The sequence below is a fragment of the Podarcis liolepis genome (genome assembly GCF_965112155.1).
Source record: "Podarcis liolepis genome assembly, chromosome: 11".
In the NCBI taxonomy this organism is placed as follows: domain Eukaryota; kingdom Metazoa; phylum Chordata; class Lepidosauria; order Squamata; family Lacertidae; genus Podarcis; species Podarcis liolepis.
In genome coordinates this window covers 23,676,655-23,702,156 of record NC_139565.1, presented here as the reverse complement: position 1 = coordinate 23,702,156, position 25,502 = coordinate 23,676,655, and the positions used below count along the sequence as shown (strand labels likewise).

Here is a 25,502-nt window from a genome sequence, read left to right as displayed (position 1 = left end):
ACTTTTAGAAGACATCTGAAGGCAACCCTGTTTAGGGAAGTTTTTAATGTTTGATGTTTTATTGTATTGTTGGGAGCCGCCCAGAGTGGCTGGGGGAACCCAGCCAGATGGGCGGGGTATGAATAAATTCTTATTCTTATTCTTATTCTTATTATTGGTGGGAAGTGGTTGGAAGGGTGCATCATGTGGTCTGCATTGCAACCCCTAAGGTAGCTTTCTGCCCCAGCATGGCTGGTGTGCCAGTTAAGTGACTTGAGGCTATCTGCCTCAGGCGGCATGCTCTTCCCAACCCACTGGGATGTGGGCCTGTGTTCGGGGGGAAGTGTTAGTGGCACGTTTTACCTCAGGCGCCATAGGTCTCAGGCTGGCCCTAGGCACCCTCAGTTCTGTGGGGAAATCCCTTATTCCCATAAATCATAAATGACATTGTTCCAGAGAATGTAATGGATGTTCCCATCCCAGAATAGCACAATGACATAACACTTCACCTCACTTTAAAAAGTATTTATCAAACCATATTTTACAAACTCCTATCCCAGAGATAATGGTTCAAAGCCACAGCCTAGTTTTCTAGGTGTCCAAAGATCCACCATGTTTCTTTCCTCTGAGACAGATAACAATAAATTACAACAACAATAACAATGGCAACAATAACAATCTGAGGGATACAATTTTTCCCCCAACAAAGTAGGAATATGAAATCAATACAGTGGCAGGTAATACGGAAAATAGCCTCACAGTTAAGCAAGGGAATAGCATTATGTTAAATTATCTGTAAAATCTGTTGTTACTGTGAAAAATGCACATTGCTCAAAAGTAACAGAGTTGTCAATGAAACTTGCCAAACTATGTAAATATTTGAATTTGTGTTAGAGAACCTGACATTTCCAAATTAGCTTTGCAGTTTATAAATAAAGCTCTAAACATACTCAGTATATCAGGGAAGATGTTTGGAATTAGTAATGAGTCTACCAAATGCTTTCAAGTCTCAGGTGGCCAACCTATGGCTTACATAGGGGGGACGTGGGCTCAATCCATCAGAAATCCTTTCCTCGTATGTAGTGCACATATATTTACCAGCTTAATTCTTTCTCAAGGAGCTGATACAGTGAAGTGTATTGCAGCCAACACTGTATTCTGACAAAATATTCCAAGTTTAATAAGTGTTTCTCCTGTTTTTAACAGATGGCAGTGGGCTCATAAATGAGTAATTTGTATAATATGGTTGCTGGTTCACTTGCTTTTCATGTCCCCCAAGAAAGAGATGAGCAGCAGCTCAATTTGAAGGCAGTTTACCCCTATGATAATCTTCTCACTGATGCAAATGTTTTTTTAAAAAATAAGCGTATTGGATACACAAGTGTAAAACATGAGTAGGGGATTTGATCCTATCAGTTAAACTACAGAATACCTTCCCCCAGGAAAGGCTAGTTATACCAAAACATGAACCAGCTTTTTCAGGAAGGATGCGTTCTTCCTATGCATCCTAATCTTAATTTCTCTTGCATCATATTCCATTTTTTTAAGGATCACCATTTCCATTTTAGTCACCATTCTAAAACTCTTATTGGAACACACCTAAACTGGAGCAGTAGGGCCATTCCTATATTTTTAATGCCCTATATTAATCCTGCAAAAGCCCCTTCACAGGAAGTACCAGTCAAACGTGATGGAATTCTTTTGGATTCATCTTAAAACTCTGATCTCTTACTGTGTGGAGCACAGGATTAAAGAACTTCAGAGGGCAACTAGTCATGGCTAGTAGGCAAGATTCTCTGTAAAATAGCCTAGAAATCAATGTAGAAATAATAGTTTTCATTTAAATAGCAGAATGGCTTACTTCTCTTGCTGGAGTGAGCTTCAACAGCTAGAACATGAGACTTTGACATGTGACTGAGTGAGGTTTGTTATTCCTTTTAAACCTTTTTGGTTGAGGTCTGACACCTGCATGGGAGACAATCGTACCTATTAAGTTGATAAAGATGTCCTCCAGTGGTGATAGAGAGACTATCAATATGAGCACACAAATATTAAAGTCTTATTAAAATTTCCTTTGCACAGTATTCTTTCCAATTGAATTATCAACATATATGACCACACATCATATTTTCTCCTTTATATATAAGACTAGGAAGATTAGAAAAATACTGTGTTGGTCCAATAGGTCTCTTCTTGAGAGCCGGTTGAGATATATTTCTTTCACTTACCACACCAAAAGCCAATCTTATGTCCCCAATAAGTGACCAAGATTTAGTACTCATTTCTAAGAAGTCTGTTTTTGGGTTCAGCCATCATGGGGCCATTAGAGATGTTCAGCACCGCACCTAAAGATGCTTCCAAATTCTCTTTTCAGCCAGATTTTGATGGAAGATTTGTAGCACCAGAAGAGTTTCAAACCTACAACATATTGGAAACTGTACGTAGGTCTGGCAGGTCCTCAACTCTGCAAGCCAGCTCCAAGTTAATCTACGACTAGTTGGAAGAAGCTTGGTCAAACCTTCAGAACAACTGCTGGGAACAAAACTGAAGGTAACCATGTTAAAAACAACTTTCAAGGAACTTTGAAAGGCAGGTACAATCACAATATTTTTTTCAGAGCAGAACAAAACACTACAGGAACATCTAACTGCTGTTTTCTCAAGTGGGAAAAGTCCAGTCTCTAAAAGGATACAGTCCTATAATTTCAGGGTACAGCAATTTCAAGATTTACACAACATTAAAATGAAGTGTGTTTATGGTAGCCTGGTAAAAATATGGAGTGATTTATCACTTTTAAAAGGTAATTGAATGGTGAGTCCACTTGTTCCACAGATGGGTGTTAGGGCTGTGACTCATTTAAATCTTCCTGCATCAAGCCTTGATTTGGGTAGGATCTGATGACCCCATACATAAGCTGACTCTGAGGCTCAATTATGACAAGGTAAGTGCAAAAAAGCTAAGGGTGTTCTTTCATGGTAAAGTTGCAATGCAGTAGACACAAACTTCTACCACATATTGAGGAGCTACTTCCAAAAATGAAGCAAAGATATTAATATGAGATTCAATGTTTCTAGAGATCTACATTCGCTGACTGTATATGCATTTTTAATACCCGTCTGTTGAGAAGATTATGCTGATGTTAATTATTCCAGTATGAAAACAGCTCTATCCTCATGTTTATTTCCAGATTTCTCTCTCGCACAACTAGAGCTGACGCCTATTCTCTTTTTTTCCAATGGGTGGTTCATAACTGTTCTCATCAATTATTTACCACTAATTCATATTTCATTGTTGAGTAATGAATCTCAACTACTTGTTTAGAAAGTTTTTAAAAAGTGCTGTGTGGTCATATATGTCAGTTTAATTGGGAACAGTGCAAATCAAACCATTTTAAAAAATTTACTCAAGTGGGACTGCTAGAGGATATGGGTATAATCACCTTTTCCTCAAATCATCCCTCAAAATAGTCAAAGAAGGAAGGGTGAAGACTGTGGCAGTTTTTCCACTGTGAAAACTTGCACAAAACTCTGATCAGAGAAGTAGCTGTCCTCACTGGCAAGTTTTTTTTGCCAGGGAGATGCCTTAGGGATGCTTGTGTGTGAGAGAGAGAGAGACAGAAATCATAGGAAATGATTCACAATGGAATAATGTGTAATAATAAATGGTGTTAGTGTCTTGATAAGTCTTGATAAGTATGGAAATGTTTGGTATGTGGTGAAGAGGAGCAAGAAGAACAATGATGACTTGGGAACCCAGGAGATCCTCCCCCACTGCCTTGTACTTTTCGTATGTAAGAGTCAGCGCAGATAGTTCAAAAGTTGTTCAAGAAAGCAAGTCCTAATTGCAGTGATGACACACAGTGATGGAACACCACTTTGGGACATAGCTGGCCAGCGATCAAAGGACTAGCCTGCTCTCACTTTTCTGGAAAAGAAAGCGAAAACTGGTATGAAGGCATTTTAGAGCCTTGGGACTTCAAAATCCTCCACCCAATAAAGAGAATGTGACCTAGATCAGATTAGACTTCCGTGACCAGAGGAGGAAAAAAAGCCATGGGGCTAAGCTTTCCACAAAGGCCTTCAACACATTGGTTTTTCATAATATAGCTCCACGTTTCCAGCCATAGCAAGGGAAGAGGAGGAGTTATTTGAATGAAGAAGTGTGGAAGAAAGTGTGAAACTGCCAGGAGGATGGAGAAGGGAATAGGTAAGGTTGGAGTGAAGGCTTGTAGAAGTCATAGGAAGTGTTTCAACTAACAATCCCTGCTAGCGGAAGACCACGCAAGGACTTCTGCTACCGTTATGGGGCTCCCCACCTTCCCCATCAACTGATGGACTAGCAATGTGGGTTGAACGGAACTGGCCACAACGGAGCAATTGTACGGCTGTTTTCTGTTTACTCAACCCCTACTGAGTCAACCACAATCCATGCCACAATGGAACTGTAAACATCAGTTGAGGGAACTGCAGTGCCCATGTGAGGCACTTGGTGGTGCCCAGTAAAGATCAGGTTCTTCTGCATCACATTTTCCACGCTTTTGCGGAGACCACTTCTCAACCATCTGCTTTAGGTGCAGCAGCTGAACCTCAACCATCTCACGTGTAGACACACTCAAAGAGAAGCAGCATATTTCAACCTTGGAGTTAGGGGGTCTGATTGTGGGCTGCATTTCTTCAGCTATATTAGCTAGTTATAGAATGCTTATAGTAGAGGGTTAAGGTTTCAACATTACCGTTATCAGACATCAACACACTGTGAATGATGGAGGTCACAGGTAGCTTTTAACATGCAGATCTGAGTTGACAGAAATAGCCATGCAATTGTGGAACCAAGAATTCAGCGTAGTCAAGGACTGCATCAACCGTGTGCTCAAAAGTCACAGCAAGTCAAGAGCCACTGTCTTATTTTTAAATAAGTAAATCAAACAGCAGGAGATGTAGCAATGAGCATAAGTGAGTAAGGCAGTAAGCAAGGCCTAAATATCAACAGAAAAACTAAGCAGGAACAGGTTTGAGGAAAGAGGCAGAACCAGCAGTAAAACAAGCAACCAGGGAGGGAACGAGAATGGACGGGAGGTATTGATGTAGACCACAGATAGTCAACATTATGCCCTTCAGATGCTGCAGACTCCAGTTCCATCATCCTTAACCAGCGGCTATACCGGTTGGAGCTGATGCGAGTTGTAGCCCACAACACCTGTAGGGCACCACGTTGGCTCCTCTGGGTGAAACAAACTTTGTGGAAATTCTGCAAGGCACAAACAGATGATTAGGTGGAATAAAGAGAACAAGAATGAGAGGGTTCGCTGTCCCTGAGCATCTTCGGTGTGCTTCTCTTGACCTCGCATAGAACACCTGAGTGTGCTAAGAAACAAGACAAAATTCAGAAAATGCTTTCCCATAACCATTGTATTTCAGGCGAGGAAATTTGATGTAAGAGCAGATGACACATTACATGGAAATGAGTGCTATGAAACCCAGCCTTGTTCTTTTCATGAAAAGCAGTCCCAGGGGACCAGCAGCAGCAGAAGAGGTGGGATAGAGCAGCACCAGCATCTTCCTGGCAGCAGGGCAGACACACCCTAAGATACTGCAGAAGTGAGGTGGTTGCGAGGTTGAGGGAGCTCCAAGTTGGTGCTGGTGGCTCCTAAGGTGCCAACGCCACCAACACAGAGCTCCTGTAACCTCACCGCCACATCACCCTGGCAAACACAGTGCCACCAATGGGTGGGAGGGCTGCTCTACTCTTCCCCCATGGCACTTTGCTGCCGGAGGCCACAGTTTTGAGCAGAGAAGCAGTGGGGTGGGAAAAGGAGCTTAAAGTCTTCATATCAGGCATTCCCCACCCCCTCAAAATTGGTCCTAAGCTGCCACATGGTTTAGCCTAATAAACACCTGGTACACCGTGGATGAAAAAGTAGGTGGGAGCACTTTTGGTCAAAAAACCATTAGCAGGAAATGGTTTAAGAGCACACACACTTCCCTACTCCTCCACTAAGGCTTTTCATTCTAAAGTCTTGGGCTTCATTGCATGCATTTGCCTGTAATGTGTAAGTTAACCCCTTAGCGGGCTGGTGTTTAGGCTCGTGACAGTTGTGCACTTGACAGTTGAGTGCTGCTGCATGACTCTGTCAGTTCTTCATCTTCTTCCTCCTCCTCCTCCTCTGCTTGTTTATGAGGAAGCTCATAGGGCTTAGTTGTCTTATTCAGCTTTTCTAATCGCCATTTCATTATTTTCTTGAAGCGTTCTTCTTCCAACTTCTGTTTTTCTTTAAGCTCCAGCGCCAGGAGTTTTTCTTCAAGTTTCAGCCGCATCTCCAATTCCCTCTCCCACTATTGCAAAGGAAATAAAAAGTGGCTTTAGTGTGTAAAAGTGGTTTGTGTAAAAACAAAACACTTCAATTAATGACAGGAAATGCAGATAATTTAAAGGCAGGAATTTAGGAACTGGGCACTGGGAGAGTGAGTGATGGATCATGCAACTTCATTCGAAGGAGTAACAGGCACTGGGCTGGTGCTTTCAGAAGTTGGACTACAATTCCCATCAGCCCCGTCAGTATGGTTGTAGCCCAACAACATCTGGGGGGCACTGGTCTGGCTAAGGTATACCCTACAAAGTGTATTCATTTCCTATGGTGCTGTTGTGGGGTCTGCAGGTTCATGACAGGATCCTCAGGAGCTCAGAATGGCAAGTTTCAATGCCCATCTCAAGCGAATTGCAGAATTCACTGACAATGTGAAGATCAAATATTTTAAAAGCAGGTGTGCAAACTACACATCTTCAAATATAATTTCATATCATTTCTTTGTAATATTAGAAAATGCACACACATAGAATTCATATGGCTAGCAATATCAGGGACTTGGTAAAACCAGCTAGCAGGAGCCTCAGCTGATACAGAGGAATGGCCACGCTTTCCAACATGCCAGGATCTGTTACCTGAAAGTGAAATGTCAAAAGGCACCACATCCAAAGGCACACAACGTGGGTGCTATCAATGTCACAAATGCTGGCAAGCACCATAGATATGCGTATCACATGAATGTTGTACATTAATTTTATGCACATTAAAATGTGTAAATCATCCGCCATGCTCCAGTTCAGAATGCATCTCCCAAAAGGCAAACTCCTGCCCTGCTCAATACTTATTGTTTTCTAAGCAAGAAATATGTTACTTTTCTGAAAGAAAAGGAATCGTTCACTGATACAGACTTTGATTTGACATTACCCTGCTTAAATCTCAAATAGCAGAAACTACGGCTTGAGAATCCCACCCAACTCTTAAGCATATTAATAAATGAGAAGTTCAGCACGGGGTCTTACTAACAGTGCCAGCATTAGGGGGGAAATTGAGGTTGGGGTATGGAGAAAAAGCAGTGTGAATTCTGGGGGAGGGCAAGCTTTGTCCCACATTTTTAAATATTCCACATGTTCTGGAAATAACAGTACATTGCATATTAACCTCTTATCCCTTCTCTAATAACCTCTTGCATTATTTCATATGGTGAAAGCATGTTTTCCATTATTTTCTCGTTTGTTCTCACAACAGTTGTGGGAGGCAGATTGCACTGAGAGCTATTGACTTGCCCAAACACTACACAGTAATCTCAAGTGTTGTAGAAGTCCCTTGCAGAAATTTACACACAACATTAACACTGTATGTGTTAATTTCATATATGATCATCACATCTGTGAGTTTTTCAATGTTTGTATGTATGTACAATCAACATAGAGGGACGCGAGTGGCGCTGTGGGTTAAACCACAGAGCCTAGGACTTGCTGATCAGAAGGTCGGCAGTTCGAATCCCTGCTCCTGCCAACCTAGCAGTTCGAAAGCACGTCAAAGTGCAAGTAGATAAATAGGTACCACTCCTGCGGGAAGGTAAACGGCGTTTCCGTGTGCTGGTCTGGTTCGCCAGAAGCAGCTTAGTTATGCTGGCCACATGACCTAGAAGTTGTACGCTGACTCCCTTGGCCAATAAAGCGAGATGAGTGCCGCAACCCCAGAGTCGGTCATGACTGGACCTAATGGTCAGGGTTCCCTTTACCTTTACCTTTACAATCAACATAAACACATGTATATTCACAGCTTGCCAGTGAAAAACCTGCACATCACATGATAGCAGGTTCCATATTAATTCCCGCCCCCCCCCCAAAAAAAAATCATGTGGGAATTTTTGTAATGTGAGAAGTGGCTCTGAGCATAGACAACTTATATCACAAACCCACCAGCACCCTACTTGGTGCACCATATTGGCCTTTGGGCTTCCATCGCCCACTTCCTGTTCCCTTCTGTCATCCTCACTTCATCAGGTGATCTTGAGGTGATCACATAGTGAATTGTAGTACATATAAAGCGAAGGAAAGCTATGAACATGAGACATTCCCCTCGTGTAGAGTAAACCATGCCTCTCTAGTACCTGAAAAATGCTGCATTCATATGACATGGTCACCACATAGAAATAGTGTGGTGAAATCACCTCACAAAAAAGTAGCCCACTCGAAAAATTGATATGAGAATTAATCTTCCTCACAAGAGACAGAAAGATGGATGCAGCGGTGTATTTGAAGGCCAAAGAAATATGAAAAGGGATAGGAATGATTTTATCAGAGTGTGAGAGATGAAATAGCAAGAGGGAAGAAAAAGAAGCAACGACAATGGATGGGAAAGGCGGAAGAATTGTACTAGCTGTGTGAAGAAGCTGCTGTGTTAGAAGATGGATCAGTGGCAAGACCTTAGCCTAGCTTAAGTTTTTATCATGAAGCTCTTCGCATTGAAGACGGACTCTGTAAAGGAGCAATATTTGCATTGATCTTCTCAGCCTAAGCTCGCTGTTTGACCACGTGTCCAGCACAAGAAAATGGGTGTGCGTATGGAACAAAGTACAACCTCTACAAAGGAAAATAGACAATGTCAGGGGTACAAATGATGTACCAGAAAGACTAAAACTGTTTATGACTGTAGTCAAGGAAAAGTTTGCATCTTGTTTTGAGACTTGATGATAACATCCTTACTGCATTAATGGAGGCCCTGAAGGTATGGTCTTATGCGTAGAAACTGCAGCTTAGAATAAAACAGCAATAAAAATGTGTCGTTTATTAAAGAGAAGGGCAGTTTGGATTTAAAAAAGGAAAAAGGAGAAAGGGTTTAGAAATAATCACTGCATTAAAAAGAAGTGATAAGACTTTTAAACATGGGGGAAAAGATTTCAGAGTCTGAGAAAACTGGTGGGGGTTTTTTTAGGGGGGATGATTGCTTTTATGGGATGCCCCCAATTACATTATGGGCTGGCTAACCTTAAATAATAAAATGCCTTCCTTCTAACAGAGTATTGTAAGCAAACTAGTAGCTTGTGGGCATTTTTGCTATGGTTACGATTATTATCAGCTGGCAGAACTGCTCTGAGTTATAAAATATATTTCAGTGCACTTAGTATTTTCACTGCCTCCAGAGTCAAAACTCAATGGTGAATTAACTCTAAAAGCTTGTTTAATGTATCAGAAAACGTATATTCCTTCCCTTTCATTCCCCAAACTGGCTTAATAATAGCAGATTTTAAACACTTTCAGAAAGAATGTTCCAGCCAGTTATGCAAAAGATGGGAAGAAGAAAACCTCAAGACCCAAATGTTTATGGAACATCTCCAAGTTCTGCAGGACTCTAATCACTAATGAAAATGTTGATTACTCTTTCCTCACCACAGTGCTCGGAAGTTGGTAAGGCAGAAAGTGAGCAACTTGCCCTAGGCAAACCAGTGAGCTAAATTCAAAGCTGAAAGGGGAATTGAAGGTTTTTGGCTCCACAATAAAATTGGACTCTTTTCTCCATCCAACATCCTATTCCCATAAGATTAGAGTCAGAAAGAGAAATGGCTTAACGTAATACTTATAAAGAAGCAGTACTACTACCTTCTACCCCGATTGCTTCGAGGGCTGCCAGATTAAAATTTTAAAAATAAAATATGATGTGGAAATCTCCAATACTTTGAACCGAAGGAACTCTGAAATAGAGGGTGGCAGCTGCAGGCTCTGGAGCAGTGAGTTCAAACGTGTCTCTTAAAATAAGCAGCACAAGGAAACCCTAAGTGGTTCAGATAGTGGCAAATGTTCTGGGACATGAAGCTACGCATACAGTAGGGAACCTATTTAAACTACAGAATATATAATATCAATACTTAATATACCGGTAGATCTCATATTTGCACGTGCCGGTTATGAAATTTGTAGTGGAAATTAACAAGCATAGTTTCAAAGTCCAGTGAAATTGATGCTGAAATTTGACCTCAATTGTGTGTGTGTGTGTGTGTGTGTGTGTGTGTGTGTGTGTGTGGTGTAATGGTTGAAATTGAAATTTAATGGCAAAATTCAAGTTGTTTTATGGGTTACATGAATGAATGCCGTTCATATAAAATTTTCTGAATTCTGTTGCAAGTCATCTGTCAAACACTGCCACATACTGCAACCCCATAGCAGCCGACTGCTTCCAGGTGTCAACTGTCAGTAATTCTGTAATGTTGATTATTAACACATGTCAGCTGTGAAAGACTGTCAAGTACTGATTTTTCCAACAATGATGGCTATTTCTCCATGCCAGCTGTCAGATACTTCAAAATGTTGAGCCCAGCTACAAAATATTTGGCTGTCAGATGATAGTGCTGAATATACACACCTGGAGAATATTCGGCAAGTACTCTGAGAATATTCACCAATAAAATTTACAGGGGGCACTTTTGAGAATAATTTTGTGAGAATTTTTTAAATTTCTTTTAGCTCTAAGTGCAAATGTGCAGAAAACTGGTTGTGTGAAAATAAGTTTGGACTGCATAGGTGCAATTAGCATACACAACAAGTTACCTTATAAATTCTAGTGTTAGGACAGTAATGCTGACCCTTTTAACAAGTTGTGTGAAAGTAACAAGGGCACATTGCTTATTTTTCACTTCTAAAAATGTGAGGTCTACTAGTGTATTTTTAGCAAACGGCTGTGATGCCTGAATACCGTGAACCAGATTTTTTCATCTGCTCAATAAACTAGCATTCTTCCTCTACACTGGAAATGGGGGCACTCTTATCAATATTTTTTAGGATACCTTTTATAGCCCCAAGTGGCTCCCAGGGTACTTCGAGACCGTCGTTATTTTCAGGTGGGATTTAATCACATATTGGCAAATTCAGGTTGTGCAATTAAAGTTGGAGCTCTCAACCCAACAAACCCACTCCCCCTGCCACACCCACACACACAACTGGACTTGTAGCAATAAGAAAAGGGGTGGGAAAATGCACTGAAAAACATCCTTTGCACACAAATTGGAACAAATGCTCATAGCTAATGTCATCTAACCCCTCTGCAAACATATCAGGATAAACGTTCAATAAGCAGGTCTTCCAGAAGCATCCTTAAAGTGGCTTGCAAAATATACTCATTATAGAATCATGTGGATCAAAAATTACATGGCAGCCATGCAGAACCAGAATTATTTAAGCTGTGCTTCCTGTTCTTGTTCTGTGCAGTCAAACCACACAAGTGCCCTGAAGCAAGAGTGTGGGGTTGAGCAGATAGAAGCAATATTCCCCAGGAGAAGGGCTTTTTCCAGTGGGGACCATTGCCATTATAAGAGAATAAGGGAGGGACTGGTGGTGAGTTCCGGCACCTCTTTTTCTAGAAAAATAGCACTGCCCAGGAGGCAGTTGTTCCAGTGGCTGGGACCAGATTCCACTTTTAAACTGGCTAATAGACAGCTTGCTTGAATGCATGCTTGTCTTTTAGAGACTATTTCAGGGAGCGAAACACTATTGGTGATGGAGAAGATGAGATCACAGCTAGCAGTCATGTTTGGAGAAGCCTTACATGACAAGGAGGGTTGATTCTTGTTATTGTTGCTATGACCCACGTGGATATTAGAAAGATGGGATACAAATATCTTGAATAAATAAATATGGGACAATCCTAGGACCTGGATCGAGTTCTAAGAAATATACATAAAATTAATCAGGACTTCAACATGTACACCAGGTCTTTATCAATTTGGTTACAGTATTAATTAAAAATAACAGGTTATTATAATGAAGGTCTATAACAGCAAATCCTGGGTGTGTTGTACACAGAACTTTACTTATGCAAATACTCATTTTAATAACTGTTCTTACCTGAGTCTCAATTATTCTCCTTAGAGCTATTTCTGTGCGGGTCAAGTAATCTGGATATGGATATTTTGGTACACCAGCTAGCAAAAGCTCTTCCCTTTAGGAAAGAAATGAGAAAACTGTTAGATTTTACTTCTGTAACTTTGTAGGAATGACCACCCTACAAAAGGACCCTTATTGAAATAATGAATGATGCCAAGTCTCCCATTGGCTTGAAAAATCCTGACAACAACGGGTTAGGCTTATTTAAGGCCTTTCCGGAAGGTCAGCTTTTACACTTCTGAGTGAAAACTGCTTAGAGTTATCCTGCAGAAGATTTAAATCTGACTCAGGTTTCCACAGCTTTACACTGTTCCATGTAGTTCTTGGTTGCTATGTTCAGTTTTTTAAAAAGCCGTTCTACTCTATTATCACTTATTTATTTCAGCAGTTATGCTTCGCTCTATAATTACGCTGAGTGCAGGTTATAATTATAATCATAAAGATCATTAGATGCTGCAGCTTTGTGACTAAAATAAATCACATGCGCATGGTAGGTGTATTCCGGAGGCCTTCTCCTGCCAAACATGTGCGAGGTGTTTAATTTTCAAAGGGGAAAGGGGGAAAAACCTTAAACTGCATCTCTGACCTATGCATTTCTACTCTGAAGTAAGCTCAGTGGGGCTTACTCCCATGAAAGTGCTAACAGGACTACAAACTTAAACATCAAAACCAGAAAAACTAAAGAAGAGATTCAGACAAATAAACCAACATGCAGGGCAAGCAAAAAGGTTCTGTGTCGTCCTATGGACCTCCTCAGGCAGTGTCAGGGGACTGCCATCGGAAAAGGGGAGGGAGGCAGGGGGGGGGTTGGGATAGAGAGAGCCTCCGAAACTCCTGAGGAGCAGTTCCTCTTCCAGCGGTGGGAAAAGCCACACCTCCACTGGAGAAGAGAGGGAAGGGGCCAGCCAAGCGAGGGAAGGGCTTGAGGATGCTGCTGAGAGCCCCAGCACCTCACCTCACCAGGCTGGCCAGGAGGGACGCACGCCAATTCCGTCGCCCAGCTTGCGCAGAGGGGTGAAATGCAAGGAGGGGAGGAGGAGGCTTGGGGGTGCCAAAGTTCTTATGTTGGGGGAAAAGCTGGAAGGGGCCACTCCCAGATTCTGCAAGTGACTGAGACGGACATGAACTTGGTAGATCTGCACTGTAAATAGTTTGCACAATAAAACCTGTAAAAGCCAGGTCGGAGTCCCCTCTGGTTACTCACGAGCAACCACCACCAGCATCTAACAGGCAGGAACTTCCAGAAAGCAGGTGCCATCACTGAGAAAGCCCTCTCATCTGTTCCCACCAGCCATGCCTCCGACTTTAGGTCTCTCTTTATTTTCTCAGTGGACAAGCACAATAATATGGGATGAGACCACGCTTCAGCTCAGGAGTTGGGAACCTTTTTCATCTTAAGGACTGCAATCCTTCCTGGAGAAACCTGGGCCACATACCAGTGGTGGGTCATACCAGAAGCAAAAGCAAACAGTGCAACCAACATGCCTCTTACCTGTATAGTAAGCTACATGCCAGTCACACACACACAAGCCAGAGGTTTCTGCACACGCACACTATCTAGGCAAGCAAGCAACATCACCACACATTCTAGCCGGGGGAAAGTTTATTATTATTATTATTATTATTATTATTATTATTATTATTATTATTACCCCGCCAATCTGGCTGGGTTTCCCCAGCCACTCTGGGCGGCTTCCAACCGAATATTAAAAACACAATACAGCATTAAACATTAAAAACATCCCTAAACAGGGCTGCCTTCAGATGTCTTTTAAAAGTAAGATAATTGCTTATTGGCTTGACATCTGCTGGGAGGGCGTTCCACAGGGCCGGTGCCACTACCGAGAAGGCCCTCTGCCTGGTTCCCTGTAACCTCACTTCTCACAGTGATTTATATCCCACCTTTGCCCCAAGGTGGCATATATAGTTCTCTTTCTCCTTATTTTATCCTCACAACAACCCCATGAGGTAAGTTAAGCAGAGAGGCAATGACAGGCCCAAGGCCACCCGGGGAGCTTCATCACTGAGCGGGGATTTGAATTCCTGATCTCCCAGGTCCTACTCCAATACGCTAATCAGTACACTATACTAGAGACAGTAAGGGACATTGCCAGAGAAGAGGGATAGGTTGGTCCTAAGGGCCTGAGAGAGAGGCTTGGGGGATTCCCCACCCTTGCTTTAGGCATCCTAGCCCCAGGTTGTTTGGGGCTTTAAAGGTAGGCCTTGCTCATCCTAGGGCAGGCATTCCCAGACTCGACGCTCCAGATGTTTTGGGACTACAGTTCTCAGCATCCCTGACCACTGGTCCTGTTAGCTAGGGATGATGGGAGTTGTAGTCCCAAAACACCTGGAGGGCCGAGTTTGGGGATGCCTGTCCTAGGGCTTTGTGCACAGATTACTTGTTTAATTTGCATGCAGAGCCCTGGGGAGAGGCATCACTGCTTCATCATGTCCATTTTGAAGGGGGGGGGGCATTTTATTGTATCTTTTATTTACTGAGTTTGCATTGCACTTTACCCCTCCATGTGTGACAGCAAGATTATAATGATGAAAGCAAAGTAGTTACAGCTGCCGGCCCACCGGGGACACTTTCATGCCAGTATGGTTCCCCTTTATCACATACACAGCACAACAGGACAAGGACCTATTCCCACCCCCAACTGCATATGAATCGATATGGCTAATGTGACCCAACAGCCTAGCCCCGCCCCCTCAACACGTATAAACAAGTCACACTGCAATCAACTGAATGCAACCAACCAAGCTTGGGACCCCCCAATCTCTCGCATGATCAATAAAAATAAATAAATACTGGTACTGTTATGTACTGAAGTTCTCACCCTGGGCCAGCAGGCGGATACTATAGATAGTTTTCACTCAGGTCCACGTCAGTTATTTTAGGCGGGAAACCCTGGGTTGTTGTTGCTACAATGTTGACAGCTGGCTGCCTATAAAAGCAGGCCGGCTGAGCTGTTTGATGTTCAGTTCTGCTCCAGCTTACAAAATAAAGAGCTGCTCTGGAGAAATCGCTGTGTCGTCTGCCATGTCTACCCACTATTTAACAGGTACATAAACAAAGGATCTACCCACATGATGCTGACACAGACCCTACACTAATAACAGGCAATAGGACAAAATAACAATATGCCCATCTCTCTCCCTGCCACTCTTCCCCCAACTGCAAGATGTCTTTGACAAAAGTGTCTTTCGCTTTATGTAAACAGGCTGTGAAAAAGGCTGTGAATTAAAAGTGGAGACAATAGATTACCTTTCCCTGTTTATCTGTTTGTTTTGTAACACAAAACAGTTCCATAAAAACTATTTTAACACACACACACAAAGAAAAGAAATCCAAAAGGCTCTGCAGGAAAAAGCTTTTGAATTTTGTCTATTTTCTTCAACATTCCAATAAAACCTTTCTTACAGAAGGAGAAGCACTGGAATTAAAACCTACCCCAAGACGTGTGTCATGTATGGCATCTGATCTTGCCAGCGTTTCAGAGTTTTTGACTACTTGGTTGGTTAAATTCCTTTCAGCCTCTTAGTTCGTGTCAGCTCCCTCTGAATTTTGTGCAATATCATTTCGGCAGGAGAAGCCATCTAAATCGCTTAGCTTTTCCTTGGCATTGATTTTGCGGCACCTGGAGTGCAATCGGTAGTTTGCTAAGTGTGCACACAAAAATAGCTTCGAATTGATTTAAAGTGAGACTGGCAAGCACAAACTGATCCAGTACATCACGACCCATGCATGGAACTAGGTGAGAACTGCAGTATTTCAAGTGAAGCAAAAAGAAAAAAGAAAAGAAAAAGGCTTTGTGTCTCCAGTCAAATCCTCTTCTAGAGTTGCCATTTTAAACAATTAATCCATAAACTTTTGCTTGGTGTTGTAAGTGCACTACTATCACGGATCAACACAAGGGATAAACAACCTCCACTTCTATGCTACACTTTCTGCGCCTTCCTTATGGAGGGCTTTTCTCCTATCCAAGGCTTAGAATAGGCAGAGCCTATCCTTGACCACTGGGGCTGGGTCCTATGATGGCTATCCCTGACCTAGAAGGAGAAGGTGCTACAGCTTCCTCTCATTCCTCACTAAACCTCCGACTTCCTCTCATTCCTCTATCCAGCTTTTGGTGGTTTTTTTGTACAAAAAAAAAAGTTATGCAGGCTAAATCTAGTACTGTTTCTCAATGCTGAAAAAGTAGGAAAGCTGTGCAATATTCAAGAAAATCCAGTCAATACCAAATCATTTGTTTTAGGAGAATAGTATAATATAGAAATTGAAACTATAATCATAATTATTCTAAATACTGGTTACTGTCATGCCATGGCTAAACTAGGGGCACCTCAACATTGCAGGCTCCATGTTTCCGTCTCCTGTTCAAACAAGCACAGTAGCACCAGGTCTGAACTGAAACAGTCCCCTTGTTTAGTAAGCTGGGTTACTTTCTCAGGTCTCAATGGATGACTTTAGCCCACCAGCCAAGCCACCTCTTCACCTTACATTTCCTTAAACCTTGGGCTTCACAGCATCTGATCTCTTGTAACTTTGAACCCTTTCTTCCTGCTAATGGTTCACACCTGGGATTTAACCATTGCTGTGAGTCGCCTTGCTACCTTCAACTCTTGGTTTGGGCTCCAAAAGCTGATGCCTTCACATTCCTCCTCAGAAGATTTCCATTCATCTTCCTCACGAACCCCAGCTGCCTATATCCCGGACCCATAGACTCCCCTTCTCCCCAACACTTTCTCATTCTGTGTTTCCACTTCCTCATCTGGTCTGAGCCCACCAGAACTTCTTGTCTACCAACTTTCCTCTGGTTTAAATGCATTCCAAGGCTGCTATGTTAAATAAAGAAGTTTAATAAAAATAAACCATTGTGCTTGAATGCATTGTACTTAAAATGCTATGCAAAGAGCTTTGCATCGGACAGGAGGTCTGTCTATAGCAAATGCAGCGAGATGAAGTTGAATGTTTATGTTCAGGTTAACTGACTTCTCCCAGAAACCCAAGCAGAGATCTCTCTTAGCATAAAATGAAACCTGAGAACTCATTGTCTTTGTTGGTCATCGAAGCTCAGTGATGATGAACAAGCAAGATGCTTACATAGGATTTCTCTCTAGACCTAGAGAGAAAAGTCACTGAATTGTATTACTGAACTTAAAGAAGAAGAGACTGCACTACTTGTTGTTTAAGAGCAATGTATCACTGTACTTAGTATTTTGTAACCTTATAACTGTTTTAAGACTGTTCTGCAGTAAAGCTTTGAAACTCGATTCTTGTGGTGGAGCTCAAATTCATTTCTGCTCTGCACAAAGTCTAGATCAGGGATTCCTTTCACAGCAACTGTGAACATCAGCAAAAGACTCTTGCACATCCCTATTATTTGCAACTAGTTCTGTTTTCTTTCTGTTCCTTGTTACACTTTGTTTTCTTAGATAGGCTTTGAGCTTTGTTTTTGTCAAATATATTTGTTGTTTTTTTCATGCTGGAATCTTTCTAATGATCTCAATTCGACACCATCAACTAGTATATTTTATGCTTCTAGTTTCTGGATTCAGATACTTGATTGTTTCATCTGGGCTTGTGCCTGCAGATTAATGCTTCCCTGAGCCCCTCGTGATTGCTTGTTGTAGCTGAATTTCACTGTATGAAAGGGTTTTTTTTTCCTTCTTAATACCAAGAGATGTGCTGAATTGTAATTTTTTAATTTCAAGGAAGGACTTGATATTGACTTCCTGCTAGGCTGGTAATTGAAGTCATTTTATTTATGTTGAAAGTGTCAGATAATAACTCCTTCAATCTGTACTACGGCACTATGCACACACAGTATGAGGCTAATGTACATTAAACAATATGGGGGTGATGAGGCTTGACATCGCCTAATGTAAAGTGATGCATGCCTCACTACTAATATTGCATTTTTAAAATAAATAAATAAATTACAGCTTGCTTTTAATGGACAGGAGCAGATAGCTGTAACCCATGGCATTTTTGTCACTAAACCTTGCATAAAACAGCCCATAAGTAATAAGCTGCTGAAGCATTGCTAACTTTTCTGCAATTTCCCACACGGTCTACCACTGGGAAATGTTATTTAGGTCACAATACCTGATACCAGCGCTGTCATGTTTACCTCAGCCTTAATTGCAGGTTCAATTGTTTCCCAGCTGCATCTTAGCTGTTATGGGACTCTGGTTAGCTGAAGGCTTTCAGTATACAGAAGTGCCTTGCAGAGGTTTCCGCCTATTTGAGAATGGGCTGGTCCTATGCACTGTCAGTGAAAGACCTTTACAAACATATATTGCTCTTTTGCTATTAAGTCCTTGTTATCCAGTATCTTGCAACCAGGGGTGGAGTAAGGGGGGAGCGGTGGGTGCAGGCCGCCCCAGGTGTCAGCACTGAGGGGGGTGACAAAATGCCGGGCAGCACTCACTGTGAGGCCTGCAGCGCGCCCAAGCCATGAGTCTCTCCTGCCCAAACTGTCTGCCTGCTGCATCCCCCCCCCCCAGCTGTAGGGTGGCTGAGTGGGAGGAGGCAGGCATACTCCAGAGGCCCCATGGTGTACCCTGCCCCTATGGGCGGCTCACTCCGCCCTCACCCCATCCCTATGGGCGACTCACCCCGCACCCGAGCAGCTTCCTCCACTACTGTTTGCACTCTTCCCTCTAAAATAAAGGCAAGGTAAAGGGACCCCTGATCATCAGGTCCAGTCGTGGCCAACTCTGGGGTTGCGGCGCTCATCTCGCTTTATTGGCCAAGGGAGCAGGCGTTCAGCTTCCAGCTCATGTGGCCAGCATGGCTAAGCCACTTCTGGCGAACCAGAGCAGCGCACGGAAACGCCGTTTACCTTCTCGCCGGAGCGGTACCTATTTATCTACTTGCACTTTGATGTGCTTTCAAACTGCTAAGTTGGCAGGAGCAGGGACCAAGCAACAGGAGCTCACCCCATCATGGGAATTCGAACCACCGACCTTCTGATCAGCAAGTCCTAGGCTCTGTGGTTTAACCCACAGCGCCACCCGCGTCCCGTCCTTCTAATATAGTGGCTTCTTTTATTTATTTGTCGTCTACACAGCCTAGGCACCTCCATACACATTGTCCAGGCTTGCTCCCCAGGGAGGTTACTTAAGTGCTGCTAACGCAGCCACTTCACCCTCAGAAGCACACTCCATTGCGTCTTGAGACAGACAGATGCCAACACTTTTATGTTTGTTACAGACTGAAAAAAACAAGACAGTAACTTCAATGGAAAGCATCAGAACAACTTTAAAATATTTATTGTATTCACAGTGTGATCTCTATTCAGCCAACATATTTCAACTTCTTAGTTTAACGATGTTAAATTCAAATGGATTTTTAGCGGCTTAAAATAAGTGCACTTTGCTGAACTTTTGCTGACTGATGGCAGGTTTGGACCTTTTCAGCCTGAATTTTCTATATGTGTGGCACTAAGCAATTCCCTATGTACAGCCTGGTCCAGAAAAAGCTACAGTGTGATTATTCTGAGCAAGTACCTCAATTCTTAAATGTACCAAATCCATTTAGTTCAATGGAACTAAAACTGAACATTTTCCAAGTTTCAAATGTATTGATTTCAATGGGACTTCATTGCATTTTCACAGGATTTTCCCCATTTGACAAAAAGCCGATACACCATACTCCCACAGCATTCATTTCCTAATTTCTTAGTACAAATATAAAGGATTTTCAAGGGCATGCAGATATTGTAGACAAACAGTTTTCAGCCCCTTAGAAGAAAATTGTTCTGATATCACTTTGTCTATTCAGTTTTGCCCAGTAGAATACAGGATCCTCCCCATTCCTTTGCAAACTGTGAGTAGCTGCTGCTACAGAGAATGTGAAATTTGTATTTTCAATTGTTGCTTCATAGATCAAGAAGCTCCCATTACCAGTTTAGGGATATGTGATCTGTTTTGTTCTTACAGGTATTTCCCCTGAGCAGCAGGTTGGTGATTTACTGATGGCTGGAGAGAATCAATTCTCAGGGTCTTGCACTCACTTTAGAGAAGACCGTCCTTATCAAAATGGTATTCTCCCTTTCTGCAAAACCATTTAATCTTTCTTGACATGAAAACATGGATATTTAGCCTTCCGTGGCCCCTAACAAGTGTGTTCACATCTTACGGTCCAGTGCTATCCTCACATTACACTACCTAGACAAGGTCAAGGATAGGGCTGCAGTTAGCATATGTCCAAATAATATTGGGATGGTGAAGCTATGACTACGATGGTTTCATTATACCAATAAAACTTTAAGTCAGCTGCTAACACTATGGTGGCATCAATATAACAATTGCACTCATGTTGGCATAACTGATAAGGCTATCAATGGATGCTACCTAAGATGACTTCATCAGAGGCCTTTTCTTGTGCACCCCAGCCAAGGGAAACATAGCAGGTTGGCGGAGAGTGGTGAGATTTCAATGTTGGGGCCTAGACTTTAGAATGCCCTTCCTAGAAAAGCTCACATGCCATCTTCCTTGATGCCATTTCTGTGGCAAGCAAAGACCTATTTGTTTCTCAGTTTTATCTCTGCTATGGTATTTCACATTTTAGAACACTCACCGTTTCCCAGTTGGGTGTCGATTGCAGATCATCACTGTCCGCCTCCTTTCTGGCAGCTGGACCCCATGGTTGCTGGCTGATGGGAAATTCCCCTGGCTGTCACGGCATGGGGGCGTGACTGCCTGGCCAGTAAGCTGGGTTCAAATGGGCCAATCAGGGCCCAAGTTATGGGGAAATTTCTTACTGGCCAGCCAGGCAAGAACACATAAAAGGCTGACTGCATGTGGCCTTTGCAGCGCAGTCAGCCGAAGATCAACAATTTTGTTGGTATTTGTCTAAAGAACAAACTCACTCTCTCTTATGTTTTAAAAAAATTACAGATTTGCAATGCATTTCAATGAAGAACAAACAGATTTGCCCCTTAAATATAAAGCAGAAAGTGAACGTACTACTCCCACAAATAATTAGGTATCAAATTAAGTAGGTGGGGATGATGAAGAAACTCATACTTAAAAACATGATGAATGGTTCGTCACTAAGGAATACAATTAGCTGATGCAGAATTTTATTCCAAGCATTGTTCCGATTACTGGGCTAAACTGTGATAAACAAATGCTTATACAATAACCACATTTTCGGCTTTGTTGGGCAGGAATAATAAGTAATCGTGCTGCATAATAACAAAAGGTGCAGCTCAAGAAACACTGGCACTCTTTAACCTCCTCTGATGCAAACGGGGCTTGCAATGAACAGGAACTGGGCTATATCATGCCTTGATAGGTTGTAACTTCCTGCTGCAATCCTTTGCTTGTGAGTAGAAGTTAGGTGCGTATTCTTGCCAAATTCTAAAAATATGCCTGCATGTATGTTGTAAAAAAATGTAAGAAAAATCACATATGACAAAGAGAGGGGCTTTAAAACTACACTGCAGTGTCTTCCACATTAAAAACCCTCATAAAAAATTAAATGTTTTCACTTCTATCTACACATCTGTGCTTATTTCAGGATATAATTTAGCTTTATACGGCAGCAAACTGGGATTCACCATACATGATTTGTACTTCTTGTTTTTCTGCTGAAAACTTCCACAGGTATGATATCCACAATGCTATTTAATATGTACATGAAGCTGCTGGAAGTGATCATTAGGAGTTTTGGGATAAGATGCCACCAGCTCTGTTTCTCCATAGCACCTGAGTCAGGAGAAGCTGGGAAGACCCTGAACTGTTGCCTGGGCACAGCGGTGGGATGGATGAGGGAAAGTGCTCTGAGCTTGAATCTTGGCAAGGCAGAGGCACTGTGAGAGAGTGGTCGCCATGTCCAAGAATTTAGACACTGGAGACTCAGATAGCCTCAGGGGCTAAAAGTGCCTTTCACTTGCTTATCTTCTTGCTTTGGTTAAAGGATATGGAAACCAAACCTTATGAGGAATGAATGGTTGAGAGAACTGGGTATGTTTAGCCTAGAAAAGAGGAGGCTTGAGAGGAGATATGATCTTCAAATATCTCAAGGGCTGTCACATGGAGGATGGAGCTAGCTTGTTTTCTCCTGCTACAATGGGTAGGACCCGAAGTAATGACCTCACGTTACATGAAAGAAGATTCCGACTAAACATCAGGAAGAACTTTCTGACAGCAAGAGCTGTTTTGACATTGGAACAGCCTCCCACTAGATGTGATGGACTCTCCTTCCTCGGAAGTTTTTAAGCAGAGGTTGGACGGCCACCTGTCATGCATGATCTAGTTGAGCTTCTTGCATTGCAGGGGTTTGGATTCAACAATTCTATGCTTCTATGATTCTACGCTGAAAGGGTCACTTAAAACCTGCAAGTGTTGCAGGGCAAAACCCAGATTTGGGAGCCAAGCTAGCACATGCTATGGTCATTCCATTCCATTTTCCCTGGCACAGTTGTTGCTCCATGGTAAAGTTTCTTCTTCACAATTCAAGAGCAGTACAAATATTGTCGCTATCTTCCAAGGAGCAAAGAATAAAGAAGCAGGGACCCATTTGCAAGTCTAAAGAGATCCGAACAGCAATTGCTACCCGCTTTATATTGCTTTTGGGCATCTTCCTTTCGAAAACTTCTAGAAAAATGGATATCCGAGTTTTTCTACATTAACGTCATTGTCATGCACTATTCACTTAAGTATATATTTGCATCTAAATCCTATGACTACTCACGAGCGGCCTCACTAATATCCAAGGGATTATTTGCAAATGAGTAATTTCTGGCTTGCTTTAAACAGTATGTGCTTTTCTCTTTTAGAGACAGAATAATCTTTGGGGGGGGGTCCCAGAAACTGGTTAAAAAACAAGCATACCAAAAAGCATGCTTTCTTTTCCTTGGGGATAGATTTTCCAATGCAAAAATGACACTTTAGACTGCAATTCTTTAACCATTTACATGGGAGTAAGCAGCAGGAAGGGACGCAGGTGGCGCTGTGGGTAAAACCTCAGCACCTAGGACTTGCCGATCACATGGTCGGCGGTTCGAATCCCCGCAGCGAGGTGCGCTCCCGTCATTCGGTTCCAGCGCCTGCCAACCTAGCAGTTCGAAAGCACCCCCGGGTGCAAGTAGATAAATAGGGACCGCTTACCAGAGGGAAGGTAAACAGCGTTCCGTGTGCTGCGCTGGCTCGCCAGATGCAGCTTGTCACGCTGGCCACGTGACCCGGAAGTGTCTGCGCTCAGCGCTGGCTCCCGGCCTATAGAGTGAGATGAGCGCACAACCCTAGAGTCTGGCAAGACTGGCCCGTACAGGCAGGGGTACCTTTACCTTTAAGCAGCAGTTAACACACTGAAGGACTGCACTGTTAAAACGACTAGCTCTATTTGTAAATCGATGGAAATTGCTGCATAAACTGTCCCCATTCCACCATTTCTTTCAAAGCCAGTCTTTGTATCAATGGACATTTATATAACTCCCACTGAGCTTTACACAGACTGCAGTCATTGAGATAATGATTGCACCCTTGAATTAAAATCTAGAGCAGCCTTCCCTAACATGGTGCCATCCAGATGTTTTAGACGACAACTCCCATCAAGCCCAGACAGCATCACTGTGCCTATAAAGCTGGCATCTCACACCCACTTACCTAGGATAAAGGTCCACTGAACTCAATAGGCCTTACTTCTGAGTGTGTATGTATAGAATCCCGCTAAAAACCTCTGAAGGCAGATGAATGTAAATGCAAATACATTTACACAGAATGTGGACACGCCAAACAAATGTCAGAGATTGACACTGTATCCTGAGCTGGTTTTTACTCGTCTCCCCCACAACCACCTGTCCAGATAATGAACATTCACAAAAAGCCCAATAATTCCTGGAATACAATCACATAATAGTTGAGTTGGAAGGGACCGAGGATCATCTAGTCCAACCCAATGTGGGACTCGAACACACAACCCTGAGATTAAGAGTCTCATGTTCTGCTATCTGAGCTATCCCTGAACATGCTGAAGCTGCAACTATTATATAATACATAAAATCAGAATGAGATTAAACATTCTATTAAGAATTCTTAAGTTCTACAGTTAGGGTGGGGGCGGGTGGGTCAGGCAGCATTTTGTGGGGTGAAGACAGGAGTATTACTGGGGACGCTTCAAGATAGTGGGAGGAATTCAGCGTTGCACTAAGGCAATTGCCAATTCAGCTTGCCAGGTGGAATGGTCCCCCTTCTCCTCCCGCCATGTGCTGTTCTAGGGGTTCCCCCAACCCTTCTTCAATTTCAGGAGCGGGAAGAAAGCCCCATTGCAGAAGCCAGAAGCCCCTTTTTAGGGCTTTCGCTGACAAGATTCATTTGTTGAATCCTGCCCAGTGTTTATCGTGGGATGGGGACTCCGTATGCTTGCAAATTATCTGAAGCATCCACAACATGTTGGCATTGCCATCCCTTATCTCTCCTTCAACCCCATTTAATCCAGATTTATCATTTTCTGGAAAAAATCTGGTAAATTGAAGAAAGGGGGGAGGAACTCTTGCCAATTATCTGTTTGCAATATCTGGAAAACCTATTTACAACTTTCAACCTCTACCTGGAACCTTCTGAAGATTGTCCTTCTGTGAAATGTTGAGGTCATAGAACCATTTGATTGTTACTTTACCTTTTCTTGGAGAGTCAAAACTTATACTAAATTAAGTGTGAGCACATTTAGTGTTTCTGGGTAATTAGTTCTCCCCCCTCCAAAAAAAAGGCAGCAATGAGGGGGAACAGGACTGGGAATGTGGTGTTTGTGGAAGGGCCACAACCATTTCCTCCCACACCACAGCTCCAATGCTATTTTTCTAGAAAAAGGTGTGCCGGAACTCACCATGAGCACCTCCCTTATTCTCTTATAATGGCAATGACACCCACATGAGAGGTGCTGGAACTGATTTCCAGTGAGTTCCGGTGGGGGGAAAGCCCTGCACAGCCCCATCCAAAAATCCCCTCAAAGCTGCTCCTTGCCCCAGGTGAAAGCAGTCAGGGTTCCATGTCTTGTTGGCCACTAGAATGCCAAGCAAAGTAAGAAGAGATAGCACCATGCAACAAGTATGTTTCCAATACACCTATGCAATCTTGGGGTTGCAGGACCTCTTAGCCAAAAGGCTGCCTAGATGCCCTAAAAACAACAATTTTCAGAGTTGAACCAAGCCACCAGTGTAAAATCAGCAGCTGTTGTACTGCATTGGTACAGACAGAATCTTTGCACCTGATCCACAGTGCTTCATCAATGAATCACAAAGGATAGATTGCCTATAGAATAGTATCTTTCTATTATCTATCTATTGATCATCTATCATATATCTATCTATGATATTAGA

At 42.6% G+C, this 25,502-nt stretch overlaps 1 protein-coding gene across 5 annotated transcripts in view; it reads right to left on the bottom strand.

The window, feature by feature from the left end:
* Positions 1-5,369: 5,369 nt before the first annotated feature.
* TMEM232 (transmembrane protein 232) overlaps positions 5,370-25,502 on the bottom strand; it is a 147,468-nt gene continuing 127,335 nt past the window's right edge. For all 5 annotated transcript variants that reach the window (XM_083464500.1, XM_083464504.1, XM_083464503.1 and 2 more), the window contains 2 exons: positions 12,127-12,220; positions 5,370-6,311 (listed from right to left, as the gene is read on the bottom strand). In XM_083464500.1, coding sequence (XP_083320626.1) covers positions 6,057-6,311; positions 12,127-12,220 — 349 coding nt within the window. In that variant the 3' untranslated portion in view covers positions 5,370-6,056. The remainder of the gene's footprint in view (positions 6,312-12,126; positions 12,221-25,502) is intronic.